This window comes from Herpailurus yagouaroundi, unplaced genomic scaffold (genome assembly GCF_014898765.1).
Source record: "Herpailurus yagouaroundi ecotype Mexico unplaced genomic scaffold, PumYag 218, whole genome shotgun sequence".
NCBI classification, from domain to species: Eukaryota; Metazoa; Chordata; class Mammalia; order Carnivora; family Felidae; genus Herpailurus; species Herpailurus yagouaroundi.
The window spans coordinates 7,212,997-7,234,073 of NW_024412449.1; the positions used below are offsets into that span (position 1 = coordinate 7,212,997).

The 21,077-nt window shown below is 39.1% G+C and overlaps 1 protein-coding gene across 1 annotated transcript in view; it reads right to left on the reverse strand.

Moving 5' to 3' along the window:
- Positions 1–15,311, reverse strand: part of ZNF215 (zinc finger protein 215) — a 31,740-nt gene extending 16,429 nt beyond the window's left edge. Inside the window, exons 1-2 of the mRNA XM_040457007.1 lie at positions 15,002–15,311; positions 5,082–5,652 (exon numbers count right to left, since the gene is read on the reverse strand). Of these exons, the coding sequence (XP_040312941.1) occupies positions 5,082–5,481 (400 nt within the window). The 5' untranslated portion in view covers positions 5,482–5,652; positions 15,002–15,311. The remainder of the gene's footprint in view (positions 1–5,081; positions 5,653–15,001) is intronic.
- Between the last annotated feature and the right edge of the window lie 5,766 nt (positions 15,312–21,077).

A 21,077-nucleotide genomic window follows, 5' to 3' on the forward strand; every position in this document is an offset into this window, starting at 1 on the left:
TCTTTTTAATCTTTCTTATTTTAATTTCTACATACTGGTGAATTTTCCAGATATCCTTCTGTTATTGATTTCTAATTCCATCCTACTGTGGTCAGAAAAGATACTTTGTAGGATTTAAATGTTTCTATTAATTGTGACTTGTTTTGGCCTAACATGTGGTCTATCTTGGAGAATGTTCCATGTGGACTTGAGAAGAATGTACATACTGCCACTATTGGGTAGAGTGCTACTTTAGTTTATAGCATTGTTCAAGTCTTCTATTTCCTTTTTTGTCTTTTTTCTAGTTGTTCTATCCACTAATGAAAGTGGGGTGCTAAAGTCTCCAACTAGTATTCTTGATCTCGTTCTCCCTTCCTTTCTGTCAGTTTTTGCTTCATATATTTGGGGGCCTGATTGTTGCAGTTCTTGCTCACTTAATTACTTTTTTGAACTGATTTGTAAAGTCTATATTCTTTGTTGTGTGTGCCCACTTAAGTCTGTTCCCTTAGCTTAGTGGTCAGCTAGTGATTCCACATAGATTTCCTTAAATACCTGGAACCAAACCAAACAAAAACCCATTTCCTAGTCTTTGCAGATGTGCTGCATGTGTTGAGGCATGCCTTCACCACTTAGCCAGATAATTTTTTTCAACTTTACCTTCACCTTTAGTTCCTGCTTATGCAAAGCCTGAAGGCCAGTCAGAGGTGAGAGTTAAGGCCATATCAGGTGTTTCTGAACATGTGCCCAGCCTTCTAAATCTCTAGGAATACACAGAAACTTTTCAAATCCTTTATTCCCCAAAGCATCTCATACCCCAGCTTTCCCATTAAATGCTTTGACAAATGACCCCTAGGTGGCCACCTCAGCCCCGGGACAGTTCTGAGTCAGATAAAATAAGGGCAATAAAATAAGGGCAATTGGGTGGCTTCTTCAGAGAGCCAAGACAGAAACTAAAAACCTTTCTCAGTCCTCTATTACCTAGCAACCTCTCCTTTCCTTCTCAATTAAACTTCAAGAATTTTCTTTTTCTTTTTTTTTTTTTTTTAATTTTTTTTTTCAACATTTATTTATTTTTGGGACAGAGAGAGACAGAGCATGAACGGGCGAGGGGCAGAGAGAGAGGGAGACACAGAATCGGAAACAGGCACCAGGCTCTGAGCCATCAGCCCAGAGCCCGACGCAGGGCTCGAACTCACAGACCGCGAGATCATGACCTGGCTGAAGTCGGACGCTTAACCGACTGCGCCACCCAGGTGCCCCAACTTCAAGAATTTTCTAGAGGCACCTGGGTGGCTCAGTTGGTTGAGCAATTGACTGGCTCAGGTCACGATCTTGTGGTTTGTGAGTTCAAGCCCTAAATTGGGCTCTGTGCTGAAACCCTTGAGCCTGCTTTGGATTCTGTGTCTCTGTCTCTCTCTGCCCCTTCCATACTCATGCTCTGTCTCTCTCTCTCTCAAAAATAAATGAACATTAAAAAAGATTTAAAAAGAAAGAATTGCCTATAGTCATTTTGACATTCATACCTCATCCATCCATTCTTTTTTTTTTTTTTTTTTTGGTGGGGGTGGGGGGGGCATGTGATAGGGAGAATAACAGACGCCAGAGATACCTACATCCCTAATCCTTGAATACACTGGCAAAAGGGACTCAGCAGATATGATCAAAGTTAAGGACCCTGAGATGAGGAATCATCCTGGATTATTTGGGTGATCATAATCTAATCACATGAATCCTAAAAAACAGAGAAGAGAAGGTTTCCCAGCTATGGTCAGTGAAAATGGGAGAGAGTGCAAACATGCATAATCAAGCAAGTGCACGTACTGTGACAACAGAATGGAGGGTAAGAGAAGGCAGTTGGAAAGGACATGGCTCAGGGGAGCCTGAGTGGCTCCGTCCGTTGAGCATCTGACTTCAGCCCGGGTCATGGTTTTGCGGTTCGTGCGTTTGAGCCCTGTGTTGGGCTTTGTGCTGACAGTGTGAAGCCTGCTTTGGATTCTCTGCCTCCCTTTCTCTCTGACCCTCCCTTGCTTATGCACACTCTGTCTCAAAAATAAATATTTAAAAAAATTAAAAATAAAAAAAGGGACATGACTCTCCACTGACAGCTTTCAAGATGGGGGTAGAAAATCACGAGGCCCAGAAAGGAATGCAGTCCTACCAATGCCTTGATTTTAACCCAGGGAGACCCATGTTATTAGACTACTCATCTATAGACCTGTAGGATAATACATTTGCATTGTTTTAAGTCACTAAGTTTGTGGTCATTTGTTATGGCAGTAGTAGAAAACTAATAAAACTAACTACAAATAAGTACCACCTCAACTCCTTCTCTGAAACTGTTCTAAAGCTTAACAATAACTTCATAATCAACAATTTCAGTAAATTACTTTCAACACTCACTTAAAAAATTTTTTTTAATGTTTATTTTTATTTTTGAGGGACAGAGAGAGACAGCATGAGTGGCAGAGGGGCAGAGGAGAGAGACCCAGAATATGAAGTAGGCTCCAGGCTCTGAGCTGTCAGCACAGAGCCTGACGTGGGGCTCAAACTCACGAGCTGTGAGATCATGATCTGAGCTGAAGTCAGACGCTCAACTGACTGAGCCACCCAGGTGCCCCTCAAAACTCATCTTAATAGGACTTTTTTGCTGCACCATTATTAACACTCACTTCCTGAAGATTTCTCCTTTCTTAGCTCAAGATACTAATATTTCCTGGTTCTCTGATGTCCTAGATTACTGTTTTCTAGCCTGCTTACCTGGCCTTTCTTCTTCTGTTTAATCCGTTATTTCTTTTTCAAATAAGGACTACTGGATACCAACAATAATGATATCATCACTGTCCCCACTCAATAATTCTTTATCAAATATCTAATCAATTACCTCATGACTTATAAGGTCCACACATTCATATGACTGGTTATACATCTTTTACATTTCTTTTAATTTCTAAATCCCTCTTCCATACCCCTACTTCTCCCTTAAAATTATTTTGTACTAGAAACTAGATTGCCTTGTAGTTTCTCAGAGTTTAGATTTTACTAATGGCATTCCCATGGTATAATTTAAAATGTTCCCCTCTCCTTTGTATTTCCTGTAATGGGTAGTTAGATCTATGGTAACTATTAAATATTGATGTTCCCCAAGGAAATGTATTTCTCCTACTTCAATTCATACCTGTAAGTCTCCAAATCTTCTCTTTCTGAACACCAAAGCCACGCTGTTAACTACGTATTCGTTTATTCATTGTGTATGGCCCATAGAGACCTCAAATTCAACATGCCACATAATTACTGTATAAATCCCCTCCCATAAAATCTGCTACTTATGCTCCATTCATGTAAGGCTGAGCACGGACATTTACATCAAATCTTATCTCATTCACCCCTTATATTCAGCCCATAATTCCTTTAGGTTCAAACTCCTATTTTCCCAATGCTCCCTCATTCTTTTCTTTTTTTTTTTTAATGTTTATTTATTTTTGAGAGAGAAAGAGCGTGAGTGAGGGAGGGGCACAGAGCGAGGGAGACACAGAATCTGAAGCAGGATCCAGGCCCCGAGCTGTCAGCACAGAACCTGATGAGGGGCTCGAACTCACGAACCATGAGGTCATGACCTGAGCCGAAGTCAGACGCTTAACCAACTGAGCCACCCAGGTGCCCCTCAATGCTCCCTCATTCTTTAACACTTCATCTATCTTAACAGATTTTCCAGTTTTCAGAGCCCTCATGTCCTTTACAGAAAAAGTTTATCAACATCTTGTTTAAAGAGCCAGATAGTAAATATTTTGGGTTTTGCAGGCAATAGTTTCTCTGCTATACCTAATCAACCCTGGTCATAGTATGAAAACAACTGTGGCCAAAATGTAAATAAGTGGGCGTGGCTGTGTTCCAAAAAAACTACCTCCAAAAATATTGGCCTTTGGGCCATAGTCTGCCAACCACTCCCTCAATACTGATATCAAAATTTTTAAGTTTATTTATTTTGAGAGAGAGAGAGAGAGAGGAAATTCCAAGCAGGCTCTATACTCTCAATGTAAAGCCTGACGCCGAGCTTGATCCCACAAACAGTGAGATCATAACCTGAGCCGAAATCAAGAGCTGGATGCTTAAACAACTGAGCCACCCAGGCGCCTGGATATCAAAATATTTTAAAAGGCAAATCGAATCGATTTCCCTACCCAATCTGCGAGATCTCATTCTCTAAAAGCCAGGTAAGCAGGCTAGAAAGCTTTCTATTTCCTACAGAATAAAATCCATGCCTCCTGATAAAGTCCTTCATGATCTGGCCCTTGATACCCTCTAGCTTCAGAAAAAAGGAATTTCTTTTCAAATGGAAAGACTCCATTACTTTTCTTTTTAAGGTTCATTTTTTTTTTCTTTTTAATTGAGGTATAATTGACACATAATGTCATACAGTTGACCCTTGAACAACACAGGCACCAACCTCCTGAGCAGTTGGAAATCTGTGTATAACTTTTAATTCTCCCAAATTTTAACTACTAACAGCTTACCACTGACAGAGCCATAACAATAAGCACTGTAACGCATATTTTATGAATGTATTACATTCTGTATTCTTATAATAAAGTAAGCTAGAGAAAAAAATGTTCAAAAAATCATAAGAAAAATACATTTACAATACTGTCTGTATTTATTAAAAAAAAAAAAATCCATGTATAATTGGACCCACACAGTTCAAACCCATGTTGTTCAAGGGTCAACTGTATTAGCGTCAGGTATACAACATCATGATTCAATTATATATATCGCAAAATGATCATAAGAAGTCAGGTTAACATCAGTCACCATATATGTTTTTTTCTTATAATGAGAACTCTTAAGATCTAATCTCTTAACAACTTCCAAATATGCAATACAGTATTATCAACTATAGTCACTATGCTGTACATTATATCCCCATGACTTATTTATTTTGTACTTGGGAGTTATATTTTATACCTTGTGATCCTCCACCCACTTGGCCCATACCCCACCTCTGGCAACCACCAATCTGTTCTCTGTATCTATGAGCTAATTTTCCTTTTTTTTTTAGATTCCAAGTAAGGGTCAACTATTCTACCACCAACTCTTTACATTCTTACCTTCATCTTTAAGCATTCCAATCACATCCTCTATGAGGGTCACCACTTCCTTGCTGTTCTTTGGATGTTGTAAATTCACCCAAGTCCTAATGTCTTCAGGGAGAATTGTCAGAAATTGTTCCAGCACCAACAGCTCTAGGATCTGTTGCTTTGTATGAACTTCTGGTTTCAGCCACTGAAGACAGAGCTTCCAGAGTTGGCACAGGGCTTCATGAGGCCCAGACACATCCAAATACTGGAAATGTCTGAACTTTTGACGAGAGGCCTCAGAGTCACATGTTTCCATGACTGGGATGGATTCCTGCTGCCAAGACACATGTGCTTTCAGGGCCTCACTTTGTTCATGTAGAGTCAGGCTTTGAGGTTTTGACATAGCCATCAACTTGTTCAGAGGCTGCATCTTCCCAGACAGAACTCCCACTATAGTTCCAATTTGTTTTACTAGAGGATTCTAATAATTCTTGGGTGAAGCACATGTGTACTATATATATATGCAATGTTTTGAACCAAGTTCTATCTCAATAAGAGAAAAGTTCCAGGAGCTTCAGATACAAAGCCAACATTCTGGTACCTGAGGAAATGAAAAAAAGATACCAATATGACCTATATTTAACGAACATGTTTTAGCATATTGCCAAAAAATAAAATATAAGTAATATTCTTAAAATTGTCCAATAAGATAAATATTATGGATTATACTTCCATTCTTGTTTCTTTTTTATAACGAGAAAATATACTGTCCCTTCCCAATCACCCACCAAAAAGAACATAAACACAGATATCACACAAAAAGTGATAAATGAGATAGTCCTTTAAAAAAAAAAACAACTCACAATTTAATTGCAATTAGGTTTCTCCTGTATCAGGTGACAACACATTTTTGCTTTAAAATTAAGCAAAACAAATATTCAGAAGGATATTTAGGTTATTAAGGCTTTATACTAGAAAAGCCTAAAAAATCTCTTTCTAAATTCTCAATAAATATCAGTAAGGTTATATAAAATGAGTAGAACAGAACACACCACTAGAACTTAAGAAACAATTATTTAAAAAATAAGAGAATAGGGGCGCCTGGGTGGCTCAGTTGGTTAAGAGTTCGACTTCGGCTCAGGTCATGATCTCATGGTTTGTGGGTTTGAGCCCCACATCAGGCTCCGTGCTGACAGCTCAAAGCCTGGAGCCTACTTCAGATTCTGTGTCTCCTTCTCTCTGCCCCTCCCCCACTCCTGCTCTCTCTCAATCTTTCAAAAAAAAATTAATTAATTTTAAAAAAAGGAGAATAAATAGGAGTCATTCATTGTTGGGGGTAAATCAAAAAGTACATTCCAATGATACAAATACAGACACACAGATCAATGGATAGAGAGCCAAGGAACAAATCTACACCTCTATGTTCAATTCACCTATGAGAAAGCAGGCAAGAATACACAATGGGGAAAGGATAGTCTTTTCAATAAGTGGTGTTGGAAAACTGGACAGCTACATGCAAAAGAATGAAACTGGACAACTTTCTTACATCATATAAAAAAATAAACTCAACATGGATTAAAGATCTAAATATGAGACCTGAAGCCATAAAACTCCCAAAGAAACATAGGTAATTAATCTTTTGGACATCAGCGTTAGCAATGTATTTATGAATATGTCTCCTTAGGCAAGAGAAACAAAAACAAAAATAAGCTACTGGGACTATAACAAAATAAAAAAGCTTTTGTACAGTAAAGGAAACCATCAACAAAATAAAAAAGCAACCTACTGAATGAGAGAACATATTAGAAAATGACATCACTGATAAAGGGTTAATATCCAAAATATATAAAGAAATTATACAACTCAACATACACATATACACACAAACACACAAATAATTCAATTAAAAAATAGGCAGAGAACCTAAACAGACATTTTCCCAGAAAAGATACACAGATGGCCAACAGGTACATGAAAAGATGCTCATCAGGAAATGCAAATTAAAACCACAAGGGGGTATCATTTCACACCTGTCAGAAAATGGCTAATATCAAAAAAACAAGAAATAACAAGTGTTGGTATGAATGTAGAGAAAAGGGAACCTTATGCACTGCTGGTGGGAATGTCAATTGGTGCAATCACTGTGGAAAACAGTAAGGAGGTTCCTCAAAAAATTAAAAATAGAAATACCATATGATCCAGTAATTTCACTACTGGGTATTTAGCCAAAGAAAATGAAAACACTAATTTGAAAAGATATATGCACCCCTATGTTTACCGAATTATTTACAATAGCCAAGATATGGAAGCAACCCAAGCGTCCATCCATAGATGAATGGATAAAGAAGATGTAGTGTGTGTGTGTACATATGTGTGTGTCTATATATGTATATACACATACACATATATATAAATGGAATATTACTTAGCCATAAAAGGAGGTGATTTTGCTATTTGCAACAACATGGATGGATCTAGAGGGTATTATGCTAAGTGAAATAAGTCAAACAAAAATGAATTCCTTATGACTTCACTTATATGTGGAGTCTAAAAACCAAAACAAATGAACAAATAAACAAATCAAACAGACTCTTAAATATAGAGAACTGGTGGTTGCCAGAGTGGAGGTGGGTGGTGGGGGGGGGGTGGGGATCAGCAAAATAAAGGGGATTAGGAAGTACAAACTTCCATTTTGAAATAAATAAGTCACGGAGATGAAAAGTACAGCACAGGGAATATAGGCAATAATATTGTAATAATGTATGGTGACAAACAGTGACTACACTTATTGTAGTGAGCATTTTAAGTACTATATGGAACTGTGGAATCAATGTTATCCACCTGAAACTAATACAACATTGTAGGCCAATTTTACTTCAATTAAAAAAAGAGTGCATTCACAGACTAAAATGATTAGAAGTTTTCACTTGTTAGGACTCATTATCGGCCAGTCTGCAATGTCCACCAGGGAAGTAATAGGCTCAGCTAAACATTTAGACTCACATGACTACCATGGGCCATATTTGGCACTAGTTGTTCAGAAGGTCTCTGGACAGAAAACACAGCTTGCTAGCCGAGTAACTGGTTGTTCTTCAGTGGGAGTCCTTACAGAGTATAGCTCAAGTCAAGAGATCTACATAGGTTGTGCAGAAAGCACATTGACTTAAAGCCTTCCCACAAGAGCCAGAGTCTTTTGTAACAACTCTATGAGCACAGCACTCAGGGTTCCCCAAAGAACTTCCCCCATTATGAGAATCATCACATTCAGGGAAGTTCAGATACAGCTTTCTACCTGATTTACAATTCTCCCAGTCTGAATGCAATTGAACTTTCAGGGTTCATTTTTTTTTTAATATAATTTATTGGGGCGCCTGGGTGGCGCAGTCGGTTAAGCGTCCGACTTCAGCCAGGTCACGATCTCGTGGTCCGTGAGTTCGAACCCCGCGTCAGGCTCTGGGCTGATGGCTCAGAGCCTGGAGCCCGTTTCCGATTCTGTGTCTCCCTCTCTCTCTGACCCTCCCCCGTTCATGCTCTGTCTCTCTCTGTCCCAAAAATAAATAAACGTTGAAAATATATATATATATATATACAATTTATTGTCAAATTGGTTTCCATACAACACCCAGTGCTCATCCCAACAAGTGCCCTCCTCCACGTCAGGGCTCATTTTTTACTATATACCTCTAAGCCAGTGGTTTTCAGGGGCAATTTGGTACCAGGGGAAATCTGACAATTCTGGAGACAGTTTTGGTTATCACAACTGGGGGCTCTTACTGGCATCGGGTCAGAGAAGCCCAGGGATCCTGCTAAACATCCTACAATGCATAAGATGGTGCTCAATAACAAAGAATTATCCAGCCTAAAAGGTCACTAATTCCAAGGTAAAGAAATCCCTGCTATAGAAAATATATAGTGACAAAGAGTACATACTTTGGAGTCATACTGACAGGAGGTTAAATAGCAGCTGTACTAGTAACTACACGTATTAAATTAAGCAAATTAGTTAACCAAAACCTGAATTTTCTCAACTGTAACATGGATATAATAATATCTATCTGACTGAATTACAGTGATTAAAAGAACTCTCATCCACTTCTTGGAAGATAATAAACACTCGATACCCATTTTGTTGAGAGTTTTTATCATAAATGGATGTTGAATTTTGTCAAATGCTTTTTCTGCATCCACTGAAATCATATGATTTTTATTATTCATTTTCTCAATGTGATGTATCACACTGACTGATTTGCAGACATTGCAAATCATTTATCTGGTAAGAGATTAATATCCAAAGTATATCAGGAATTCATACAACTTTATAACAAAGGAAAATTAGACTTGAAAATAGGCAGAAGATTTGAACATTTTTCCAGAGAAGACATACAGATGGCCAGCAGATACATGAAAAACGCTCAGCAGCATTAATCATCAGGTAAATGCAAATCAAAAGCACACTGAAGTATCACCCCACACATTTTGAAGGATTATTTCCAAAAAGAGAAGACATACCAAGTGTTAGTGAGGATGTGAAGAAAAGGAAACCCTTGTACATTGTTGGTGGCAGTATCAATCGGTGAATCCACTGTGGAAAACAATATGGACATTCCTTAAAAAATTAAAATAGAACTATTGTATGATCCAGCAATTCCATTTCTGGATATTTATCCAATAAAAATGAAAACACTAACTGGGAAAGATATATGCACCCTCATATTCATTGCAGTACTGTTTACAATAGCCAGGACATGAAAATTACCTAAGTGTCCATCAACAGATCAATGGATAATGAAATTGTGTGCATGCATGGGCATGTGTGTGTATATACATATAGGAATATTATTCATCCATAAAAAGAATTAAAATCTTACCATTTGAAACAAATGGATGTACCTTGAGGGCAATATGCTAAGTGAAATAAAGTCAGACAAAATACCGTATGATCTCTCTTATGTGTGTAACCTTAAAAACAACAACAACAAAAAACAAAATTGGTAGTTGCCAGAGGAGAAGGGTGGTAGGTGGGAGAAATAGGTATAAGGGGCCAAAGGTTATATTTAAAAAAGCCTGAAGCAATGGGCAAAATATCAATTTTCAATACTTTCCATTGTGTTTTTTAAAAAAATATTTAGAGAAAGAGAGTGTGCGCACACACGCAACCCCAGGAGGAGCAGAGAGAGGAGGACAGAAGATCCAAAGCGGACTCCATGCTGACAGCAGCCAGCTGCGAGCCCAATGTGGGGCTTGAACTCATGAACCACAAGATCATGACCTGAGCTGAAGTTGCACACTCAACCGACTGAGCCACGCAGGCGCCCCTCCATGTGTCTTATTGCAACCATATAATAACCACTTAAAAAAAAAACAAAACACAACACTCAGTAGATTTTCATATATACGTGTGTACGTCTGCTTGTTAGCAGATCTTACAGACTGGCCAAAAGTTAGTTCACAAAAGTATTTCCTGACCTCATCTATTGGCAATGTCTACCTGAAAGATTATTCAACATTCAAATAAAGATTAGTATATGGAGCAAAAGAACAATATAGAGAGGCCTATGAAAAGAGAGTGCAGAAGGAAAAATGCACAATGCTCAAAAAAGTCAAGGCAAGAAAACATTTTAGAACACGTACTGACTTTCTGAAGAAAAAAAACAAGTTTGGAAATGAGTGGAATCTGTAAGACTGAAAGCAAAAGAAAATACACAATAGCACTGTAATCTAGTTGATAAAGTTCTTTCCTATGGAGATATACATTAACAATTCTGATACATTATGCATGTATATCGGAATTGAACAATAAGTACATGCACTGCAGATTGTGAGAAGCAGCTTTCTTAATGTTTGAGTAGGAGTTTTCAGATAATCAAAGGAAAGAAGCTAGAATGGCTCAAGTGGTAATGAATTAGAGTTGGAGATATCAATATGAACTTCTGTGTAGCTTAATATAAAGGTGGTTACATGCAGAAATATTTATAGATATTTGTATATACAGGGATTAGTATGCATGCATATATTTCCTAGCTCTGTCAGCTGAGTTGGCCTAGAAGCAAGGACATCCCAGGACCAACAATAACACTTAGCTCCCAGGTCTCAGTTTCTAATACCATACTTCAATAAAAGGAACCAGGGCTCCACGGAAAAATGGCTGATTTTAAAACTGGAGAAAAAAAATATACAAGAGGTGGAGCATCTTGAAGTACTAGAAACTAAACAAAAGCTCAAAAACAAAAACACATTTACTGGGGCACATCAAAAGCACACTGGAGCCAAGCGAAAGAGCTCCCAATGGCCAAAGCTGGAACAATATTAGTAATAAATAATCTAACTATAAAATTAATGCCCATAGGCTATATTAATACAGATGACTGACTCAATCAATAAATGGGGTAGAATAGACAAATCTCCCAAATAATTTGTGTAGATATTCAGCCCTCTAGGAGGTACAGAACTCTCTATCCCTGGAGTTTGGACTCTGCATAGTTAATTTCTCACAAAAAAGTATATACAGGAAAAAGGAAAAAGAGTAAATTTATAATGGAGAAACCTAAAATATATACCTAAACAAGTGATCAAAGTTAACACCAATAATGACAGGTCATGTTGACAGTATGTACCTTTGAGATGATGTGGTAGAAATAGCACTTTGTCTCTGATTTTCCTTCTCTAAACCCATAACACCAGTCTAATCATGAGAAGGATTCTAACAGACAAATTCTAATAGATGGTCTTCCTATAAAATACCTGACCAGTACTCCTCAAATCTGTAAAGGTCATTAAAAACAAGTCTCAGAAACTGTCCCAGCCAAGAGGAGCCTCAGGAGATATGATGACTAAATGTACTGTGGCATCCCAGATGGGATCCTGATCAGAAGGACATTAGGTAAAAATTAAAGAAGTATGAATAAAGTATGGACTTCAGTTAATATATATATTTCACTGACTGTAACAAATGTACCATATTAATTTGTTACTAATAGGGGAAATGGGTATGGGGTGTATGGGAACTCTCTGTACTATATTCTCAAATTCAGTTAAGTAAGGTTTTACTTTGAAAAGTCAACACCCACATTAAAAGCCTTAGTTCTCCTCAGACGGTTTATTCAATTTATTTAGGAAAGAACTTTTTGTGGGAGGAAGGCACTGAAGCTGAACTGCCTCTTAATATAAGTGGGAAGGGAAATGGGAAGTTAGGGAGATGACTGAAATAGATGTTACACTTGATTCCTATGTTCTATTTGATTCTCACTCCCACACTGTTGGAACTGCTTATGAAACAAATAGGCAGTTTCCACCTCCACTGTGGTTACCTCATAGTACATTCTAAGTTGTGGCCTTTTCTACATTGTTTCTTAAAACTATGTTTCTCTCCACTCCCCATCTTGTAATTTTTTTTTTTTTTTACATTTTTATTTATTTTTGAGAGACAGAGCACAAGTGGGGGAGGGGCAGAGAGACAATGAGACACAGAATACGAAGCAGGCTCCAGGCTCTGAGCTGTCAGCACAGAGCCCGATGTGGGGCTTGAACTCACAAACTGTGAGATCATGACCTGAGCCGAGGTCGAACGCTTAACCGACTAAGCCACGCAGAACCCCCTCCACTCTCCATCTGGTAGAGATGTACTGACACCATTTATATGCTCCTTAGTACCCCTTTACATGTCTGCCAGACACAGGGCAAAGTGGATCAACTGAAGGAAGAATATTTGAGACCCAACACAAACCTTCTCTAAAGCTTAAGGAAAGCACAGGTTCATTAAAAAACAAAAGAAAGTTTCAAAGTGCTTAAGAGGGATCACGGAGTCCCAGCAAAAGACTAAACTATATGCCCAGATACTTTTTTAATTAACATAAAGGGAGAAAGCAAGGGTGAGGGTTGGAGGTGAGAGAGGTGAGCAGTTCACAGGCAAAATGTTAAAAAATAAAACAAAACACCAAGGAAGCACAAAAATTAAAAAATTAAAGGTGGAAAGAATGACAAGGATATCCACTATAATGGTAAATGTACTGGGTAAAAATTTTCACTATATAAACACTCAAGAGATATGGAAAACAAAAGAACTGCAAAGTTACAAATAAAGGGATTAAAAACCTAACAAGCAAATGTAAACAGTACACAGGGATAAATGAATTAAAAAGCCCACAGGGCACCTGGATGGCTCAGTTGGTTAAGCCTCAGACTCGGTTCCAGCTCAGATCATGATCTCACAGTTTGTGAGTTCAATCCCTGCATCAGGGACCACACCCATGGTGCGGGGCCTGCTTGGGATTTTCTGTCTCTCTCCCTCTCTGCCCCTCCCGTGTGTGTCCTCTCACTCTCTCTCAAAATAAATAATTAAAAACCTAAAAAAAAAAAAGCACAAGTGTATTAAAGTAGACAAAAAGGAAACTTTAAATGAAGGTACAACTTATAATGAAATACGACTTATTAAATGTACCAAATAATGTAACTGGAATATGTTTACGGCAAAATCCTCAGAAAACAAAAGATGAAATCAACAAGGACACAACAAATAAATCCTTAGCAAATAAGCTATATCCTTAACAGATAAACTAAATCCTTAATCCTTAACTAAAATTAAGTAATAATATAGTAGATATGAAAAATGTGCTTAGTGTGATGTAATGTAGTTTCTATTCAAGCACTTATGAAAATGTTTACAAAAGCTACTATGTATGAGGCTACAAAAAAATTCAAAAAGTATCTACCAGTGAACAGACTACATTTATCATCAGAATGAAAACTACAATTTGACACAAAAAACATTCTCAACTAATTTGAAATTTAAACTTTGTTTCTAAGATACACCTCAAAAGACAAAAACAATGGACATCAAAATCTATAGAGCACGGTTCAAGCTCCACTGTTAGGCAATGTCAAAGACTTACATATGTAATTAAACAATAATGAGATAAACATTCAACTCAAAGTGAGAAAAAGCAACAAAATATACTGGGAATTTATAGGTTAAGTATATAAATTAATAAATTACTCGGTATCAATAATTATAGAGCTAGAAGGACAGAGATGTTCAGGACGACATGCTTGCATTTAAGATTTCAAAAAGGGAACAGTTTGGGTGACAGAACGTCCAAGGTATGACTGTGACTGCGAGAAGCTTAAGTGGTCTGTAAGCGATGAACACGGGAATAAACAAAGTCAAGAACTGAAGTTTAAGCTCTAGTACTAACAGACGTCTTTCAGGACGATGGTGGCAGTCAGAATGAAGCGTTAACTGTGAGCCACTACCACTGGAAGGGAGGGTTCAATAAGGCGCAGGTGACAGGAATCTGGGGCGTTAAACAAGCAGGTGACACAGGTTCAAAGGATTTTATAGCATTGAGGAAAAATGGAACAGGGGCCAATTATGTGGGCAAGGTAGCATCTGTCGGTGAAGAGGGTTGTTTTAAACCTCATAGGTAGAGCAGAAGCTTGAGTTGAAAACAGCCTTGGAGATTAGCGCAAGTTGAGCAGCAGAAAGCAGTTTGCAAATGAAGCGTCTGAAATTTGAAAGACGCCTTGAAGTTTAACTGTTTGAAGGAGTAACAAGGAATGACTGGGAAAAAAGGCAAGTTGCAATGAAGGTTTCCCTATTTTCTTTTCCAGCTGATGGATCCAGTCACACTTGGTATTTCCACGAGGAATCAATACCAGTCATTCCCGAACCCACTAATGAAGATACTTTCCCCAGGTCAAGTGCCTGCAGATTGCCCCCGTTACAGAGTGGAAGAGAGGGCTGCACTAAACGCTGCTCAGGCCTGCTCTCCCACGCACCGATTTCCTTCCGCAGCCCGCGCCTTCCCCGCCACTGGTGACCCCTCCAGGTGGTCCCGCAGAGACTGCGGGGCGCGGCGCCGGAATCCTCTTAACTGCGCACAAGCCGACGCCCTCCAGCGGGATTCCCAATTCGGCGCACCCGCGTCCTCGTCGCCCGCTGACCCCGGCGATACCTGCGGGCACACCTCCCAGCCGGCACTCTGTTCACTCACACCCAGGCGCCAGTTCCGACAGGAGCCACGGAAGTCTCTGGCCTCGCGGGCGGAAAGAGGTGGTGTGGGTAATCACGCCGGAACTAAGAAGCCGTGACCACACGCGCCTATTAAACGCCAACGCCGCCGCCCCACTGGGTCTCCTAAAGGCCAAGGCGAGCCTCGGGCGCACGCACGCGCACAGGCCCTGGGAGGAGCCCCCAGCGGCCCCTGCGGCCTCAGTCTGCGGAGTAGACTGGGGGCTTCTCCCAGTCCCGCCCCCTTCCTCAGCCCCGCCCCCTCAGTAGACTTTCGTCCAACCCCAGGGCCACGAACGAATGGATGCGGGCTTCCGGTAGGGTGGAGGCGAGGGTAAGGCGCAGGGAGAATGGCATCTCAAACATTCTTTGCTTCCCCCATCCCATCCCGGAAAAGTGTCCAAAATCTTCCTCACCTTTTCCGTGCCCCCCCACCCCACTTGAGTGGAACCAAAAAATGTGACAGAATTTCGAAAGGATACCAATTTGTATATAACATGATTTTCACTGATTTTATTGATTCACTCATTCATTCATTCTGTTTTGCAACCAAGTAAAAAGTCTCGTGGAAGATCATGAGTTCAGTTTTGGCTGAGTTGAGTTTGAGATACTTTGTGACATCCAAGAAGCAATGTCAAATAGGCATACGGATCAAGGAGTCTGGAGACCTTAGAGGTGTCTGGGGCCAGCGGTGTAAAATTTGTGTCAATTCTGGGTAGATGATAGTTGATACTATGAGTGAGGATGACATTGTAGAAAGAACAAAAAAGAGAAAATACTAAAATGAAAGGGCCCAGGATTGAGCCCCAAAGGAAGAACTCAAAATAGTAAATCAGGGAGAGCCTCCCAGAAAAGGAGCTTTACATCTAGAGCACGAATTGACCAAAATAAAACAAAAGGGGAATTAGATATTTTTTTTTGCCAACCTCCTCTGTGCTCACTACTATCATAAGCAAATTATAAATATCATCTCACTCATCACCACGACACTATAAGGTAGACATTATCATTCCCCAATCTGTTGAAACTAAAATCTGGCAAAGCTAAGCTCCAAGCTCAGAACACTTCATATTTGCATCACTGCTATTCACTCAATGTTTCAATACTTAGAGAGCCATTAGTAAGTTTTGACAGAATTGTGGAATGACATTTTCCAAGATTGGGGGTATGGTGTGTGCTATGAATTGTTTGCAATGAGGCTGATCTTTATGAAAGTCACATTAAATTAGCTAGGCAAAATCAAAATTTTAACTTGTAAGTGTTGCCAGTAAATAGGCTCGAATATGATCTATAGCTGATTAAAGAGCAGAGAAATGGAAAAAGCACAAAGTAGGAAGGAGAAGGACCAGCCTTTCTCCTCTCATACCTTTCATAGATATGAGGTTTCTGGCCACTTACCTTCAGAGGTCCACAGAAACACTGACACTGCTCTCTAATTGAATAGGGTAATTTTCAGGTTGCAGTCACCTCACTAAAGGTTTTTTTTAGTTTATTTTTTAAAGTTTATTTATTTTGAGAGAGAGAGAGACGGGGGGGGGGAGGGGTGGGTGGAAGGGGAGGGGTAGAGATGGAGAGGGAGAGAGAATCCCAAGCAGGCTCTGCATTGCCAGTGCAGAGTTTGACACGGCTCGAGCCCACCAACAGTGAGATCATGACCTGAGCCAAAATCAAGAGTTGGTTGCCTAACTGACTGAGCCACCCAGGTGCCCCAGGTCCAGATATTTTTTAATGGAACAATCTTATGATTGTTCTTGCAATATATGACTTTTATTGTGAAGGTAAAACTAACTGGGACTTGATCCTTAAGATTCATACAGTTGTCTGCTACAGACTCCATTTCCTTCTAGCATCATGAAATCTAGGTCTTCTGAATTAGAACCTAATTCAGCATACAGAGAAGACTTAAATCAACACTTTTCCTAGGCCACACATTCATTCAGCAAATTTTTATTGAGAATATGTGACTAGTACAGACATTGTACTAGCAGTAGGGAACACATTAGTAAACACAATCTGGGGTGCCTGGGTGCCTCAGTCAGTTAAGCGCCTGACTTCAGCTCAGGTCATGATCTCACAATTCGTGGGTTCAGGCCCCTCGTCAGGCTCTGTGCTGACAGCTCGAAGCCTGGATCCTGCTTCAGATTCTGTGTCTCCCTCTCTCTCTGTCCCTCCCCCACTCACGCCCTGTCTCTCAAAAATGAATACACATTAAAAAAAATTTTTAAACACAATCAGATGAGGACTGTCTTAATGCCCAACAGAAGCATTCCCTATGCTAAGCTCACTGAACTCTTCTGTGTTCTTCACTCAACATTCTGTATTCTACATATTCTCATAATGTTGTGTTATGTACATTATGAGTTATACTGGTCAGTTTGGAATGTATAGGTTGTCAAGACATTAGTGGGGGTGATTTGGTTTCATAGGCCATGGGTAATGGACATTTGTCAATTTTTGGCTTCTGATCATTTGAGTACCTTTTCCATATTTATGGCCTTCTGTGAATCATGGGCTAGTAACAGCCTATCTGCCTCCACAGAAGCTGAATACACCTGAAATTCACTTTCTTTGCCTTCATTGCAGCTATTGTATAGCATGTAACTTGGACTCAATCAATTAGATACACTCAGTCTAGACTGAATTAAGAGCTAGTGACATGAAAAAGCAAGGACAGCAAACCATTTCTTTTCTTTTTTTAGAAATAGACTTTACTTTTCAAATCAGTTTTAGACTTGCAGAAAAACTGAGAAGTACCCTTAGTTCCTATATACCCACTTATCTTCCATTATTATTGTGGTATCTTTGTTACAATTAAGAAAATCAACATTGATATCTTATTAACAAAAATTCGTACTTCATTTGGATTTTCTTTGTTGTTCTTTTCTTTCCCCTTATATCCTTTTTCTGGTTCAGGATCTCATCCAGGATGCCACATTACGTTTAGTTGTCATGTCTCCTTAAGGCTTCCTTGGCTGTGACAGTTTCTCGGACTTGTTTTTGATGACCTTCACAGTTTTGAGGACTACTGGCCATATATTTTATAGGAAGCTCATGTATTAGAATTTGTCTGATGTTTTTCTCATGATTAGACTGAAGTTATGGGTTTAGGGAAGGACAATCACAAAGATAAAGTGCTATTTCCATCACATCATCTCAAGGGTATATATATATATATCAACGTGACTTATCACCATTGCTGTTAACCTTGATCACCTGACTGATGTAGTGCTTGTCAGCAGATAACTTCTTTTTTTCTTTTTCTGTCAGTGGCAGAGGAAGCACCGACGTCCCAATTTCCAGCCTCAGCGAATCAGCAGCTTCCTCTGCAGGGCCTGGGCTGATGGTGTTGGCAGAGTAAAGTGCGCCATCTAGTGCTAAACGGCAGTGATGTTCTCATGACACCCATTCTGTGACGGGATTTTGGCCTGTAGTTCTGGCTGCAGGACCAGAATTACCATTGTTTCAGTATTTTTCCTTTTAGCTTAAATCACACATAGTCAGTCTCTATTACTTACAACTAAGAACCCTAATCATATATTATCCTTATTATTATTTTGGGGTGTATGCACTAAATTTTTTTCTTTAGAAGCATTCTGACAATTTATTCCCTCTCACTATAGCAGGAGATATATCGTATTTTTTGTTGGTTTGTTTGTTTTGAGAGAGAGAGAGAGAGAGAGAGAGAGAGAGAGAGAGAGAGAGAGAAGCTTCTATTAGTAATGTGAAAAATTCCCACTGGCATCTATTTTGATGGAATGAATGGGAGCATAATTCTCTCAGCATTTGAGTTATCCATTCCTGTGTAACAAACCATCTCAAAACTTAGTGCCTTAAAACAGTAACCATTTTATTTTGCTCAGGAGTCTGTGGTTTCAGAATTTGGAGTGGGAATGGAAAGTGTTGGTAATGGCAATATTTTTTTTTTTAATTTTTTTTTCAACATTTATTTATTTTTGGGACAGAGAGAGACAGAGCATGAATGGGGGAGGGGCAGAGAGAGAGGGAGACACAGAATCGGAAACAGGCTCCAGGCTCTGAGCCATCAGCCCAGAGCCTGACGCGGGGCTCGAACTCACGGACCGCGAGATCGTGACCTGGCTGAAGTCGGACGCTTAACCGACTGCGCCACCCAGGCGCCCCGGTAATGGCAATATTAAAGATATGACCATGGAGCGAATGGCTGAGATCATTGGAGGAATGAAGATCAGGGAATTCTGAGAATACAGATATTTGAATATTTGATTTTATGTGAAAATTAGATAACTAAGATCTATAACAGGAGTAGTGTCTTGGGAAAGTGACAGTGATCCAGAGCTTAAAGTCTTCAAGGAAAAGGGGGAAGTGACTTAGGAATCTAAAATAAAGTAAAAATCTCACAATCCCACTTTCTCAGCCACCCTTATTTCTTCCTTCTTCCCCATGGTGAGACTTCTCCAAATTAGTGTTCATATATTCTGTTCACATTGTCTTACTTTTCCTCCTGTTACTGAAATAGATTTCATTTAGATCATCACAGGCAGCCAAGTCACCAACTTCACATATTAGTGTTTTGTCCTTGTCTATATCACTTCAACTAGCACATTCTGTTTGAATGAGTTTCCTCTGATCCTCACGCCCAGATTGGTGTTTGTCTATTGTAGTGCACCTCCAGTAATTTTAAAAGAATAGTAACAAATGCAAAAATGTGTATTAAAACACATTATGTGTCAGTCATTGTTCTGGATGTAGTGGATCCAATCAGAGTTGGATATGATAAAATAAGAGCTCAATAAGTTATTTTAAAATGAATGCATGGATGCGTGAATGCAAGAAATAAGAAATATAGCTACTAGATTTTATTACTTCACTGGGGAGGTCTTCTACTGAAGAGTCAGTAGTTCCTGACTCATATCCATGGTAACTGTAGAATGGTTATCATGGAATCCCCTCTAGACATGTGATTGGCTAAAAGTTGGGGAAAAATATGCAAAGGGCTGTCAGCCGGATTGTTTGGACTAAGGGTTTATGAAACCTGAAGTAGACCCCAGAATTGACCATTGTAGAGAAGTTGAGACACAGTCAGATGTGGTTATAGGCATCTAAGCCTATGAAGGGGTCAGCCTACGATTAGTAAACTCCAATTCCTCAAATTCTAATTTCTCTTTTGCTTTTGGGAGAGATATTCATTGGGTAAATAGGGCCCTTTCAAAAGAGGCTGACCAGAATGGTTAGAGGGTGCCAAAGCACATTACATGAAGGGAATTTAAAGAAACAACTGGGTGTTTGGCTGTGAGGATTGAATTTGGGCAAGTATAGAAACTGACTTCAGTGAATTGTGGTATAGTATAATGAAAGTTGTTCTAGGACTAAAACTAAGGAAAGTGGGTTCAACATAAAGGAAAGTTGATTTTGACTTACCATAAGGAAGATCTTTGTAATAGCTAAGAACTATCTATAACTGACCCTTGAACAACACAGGTTTGAATTGCATGGGTCCACTTATATATGGAGTTTTTTCAATACAGTACAGTGATGTAAAGGTATTTTCTCTTATGCTCTTCTTAATATTTTCTTTTCTCTAGCTTACTTTTTGTAAGAATAGAGTATGTAATAAATATAACATAGAAAATATGTGTTGATTGACTGTTTATGTTATTAGTAAGACTTCCAGTCAATAGTGGGCTATTAGAAGTTAAGTTTTGGGGGAGTCAAAAAGTTACATGCAGATTTTCAAATATGTGAGGGTTGGCACAATCTAGTTCAAGGGTAGCTGTATAAATGAAAGAGAATAATCCAAGAGAGTAGGGAGCTATATATTCTTGTTTCGGCAAATGCTGGACAGTTACTCAATAGAAATATTATAAACTGGTTTAAGTCTCAGGCCTATGTTTGGAATAAATGACTGTGAAATTCCCTTCTTACTCTGATAGTCTATGTTAATATGAAATTTGGGATGATGAGATTAAAAACCTCATTTTTTTTGAGCTTTCAAGAGAAAACATCATGAACTAGGAAATATTTTGCTTTTGGTACTATTTTAC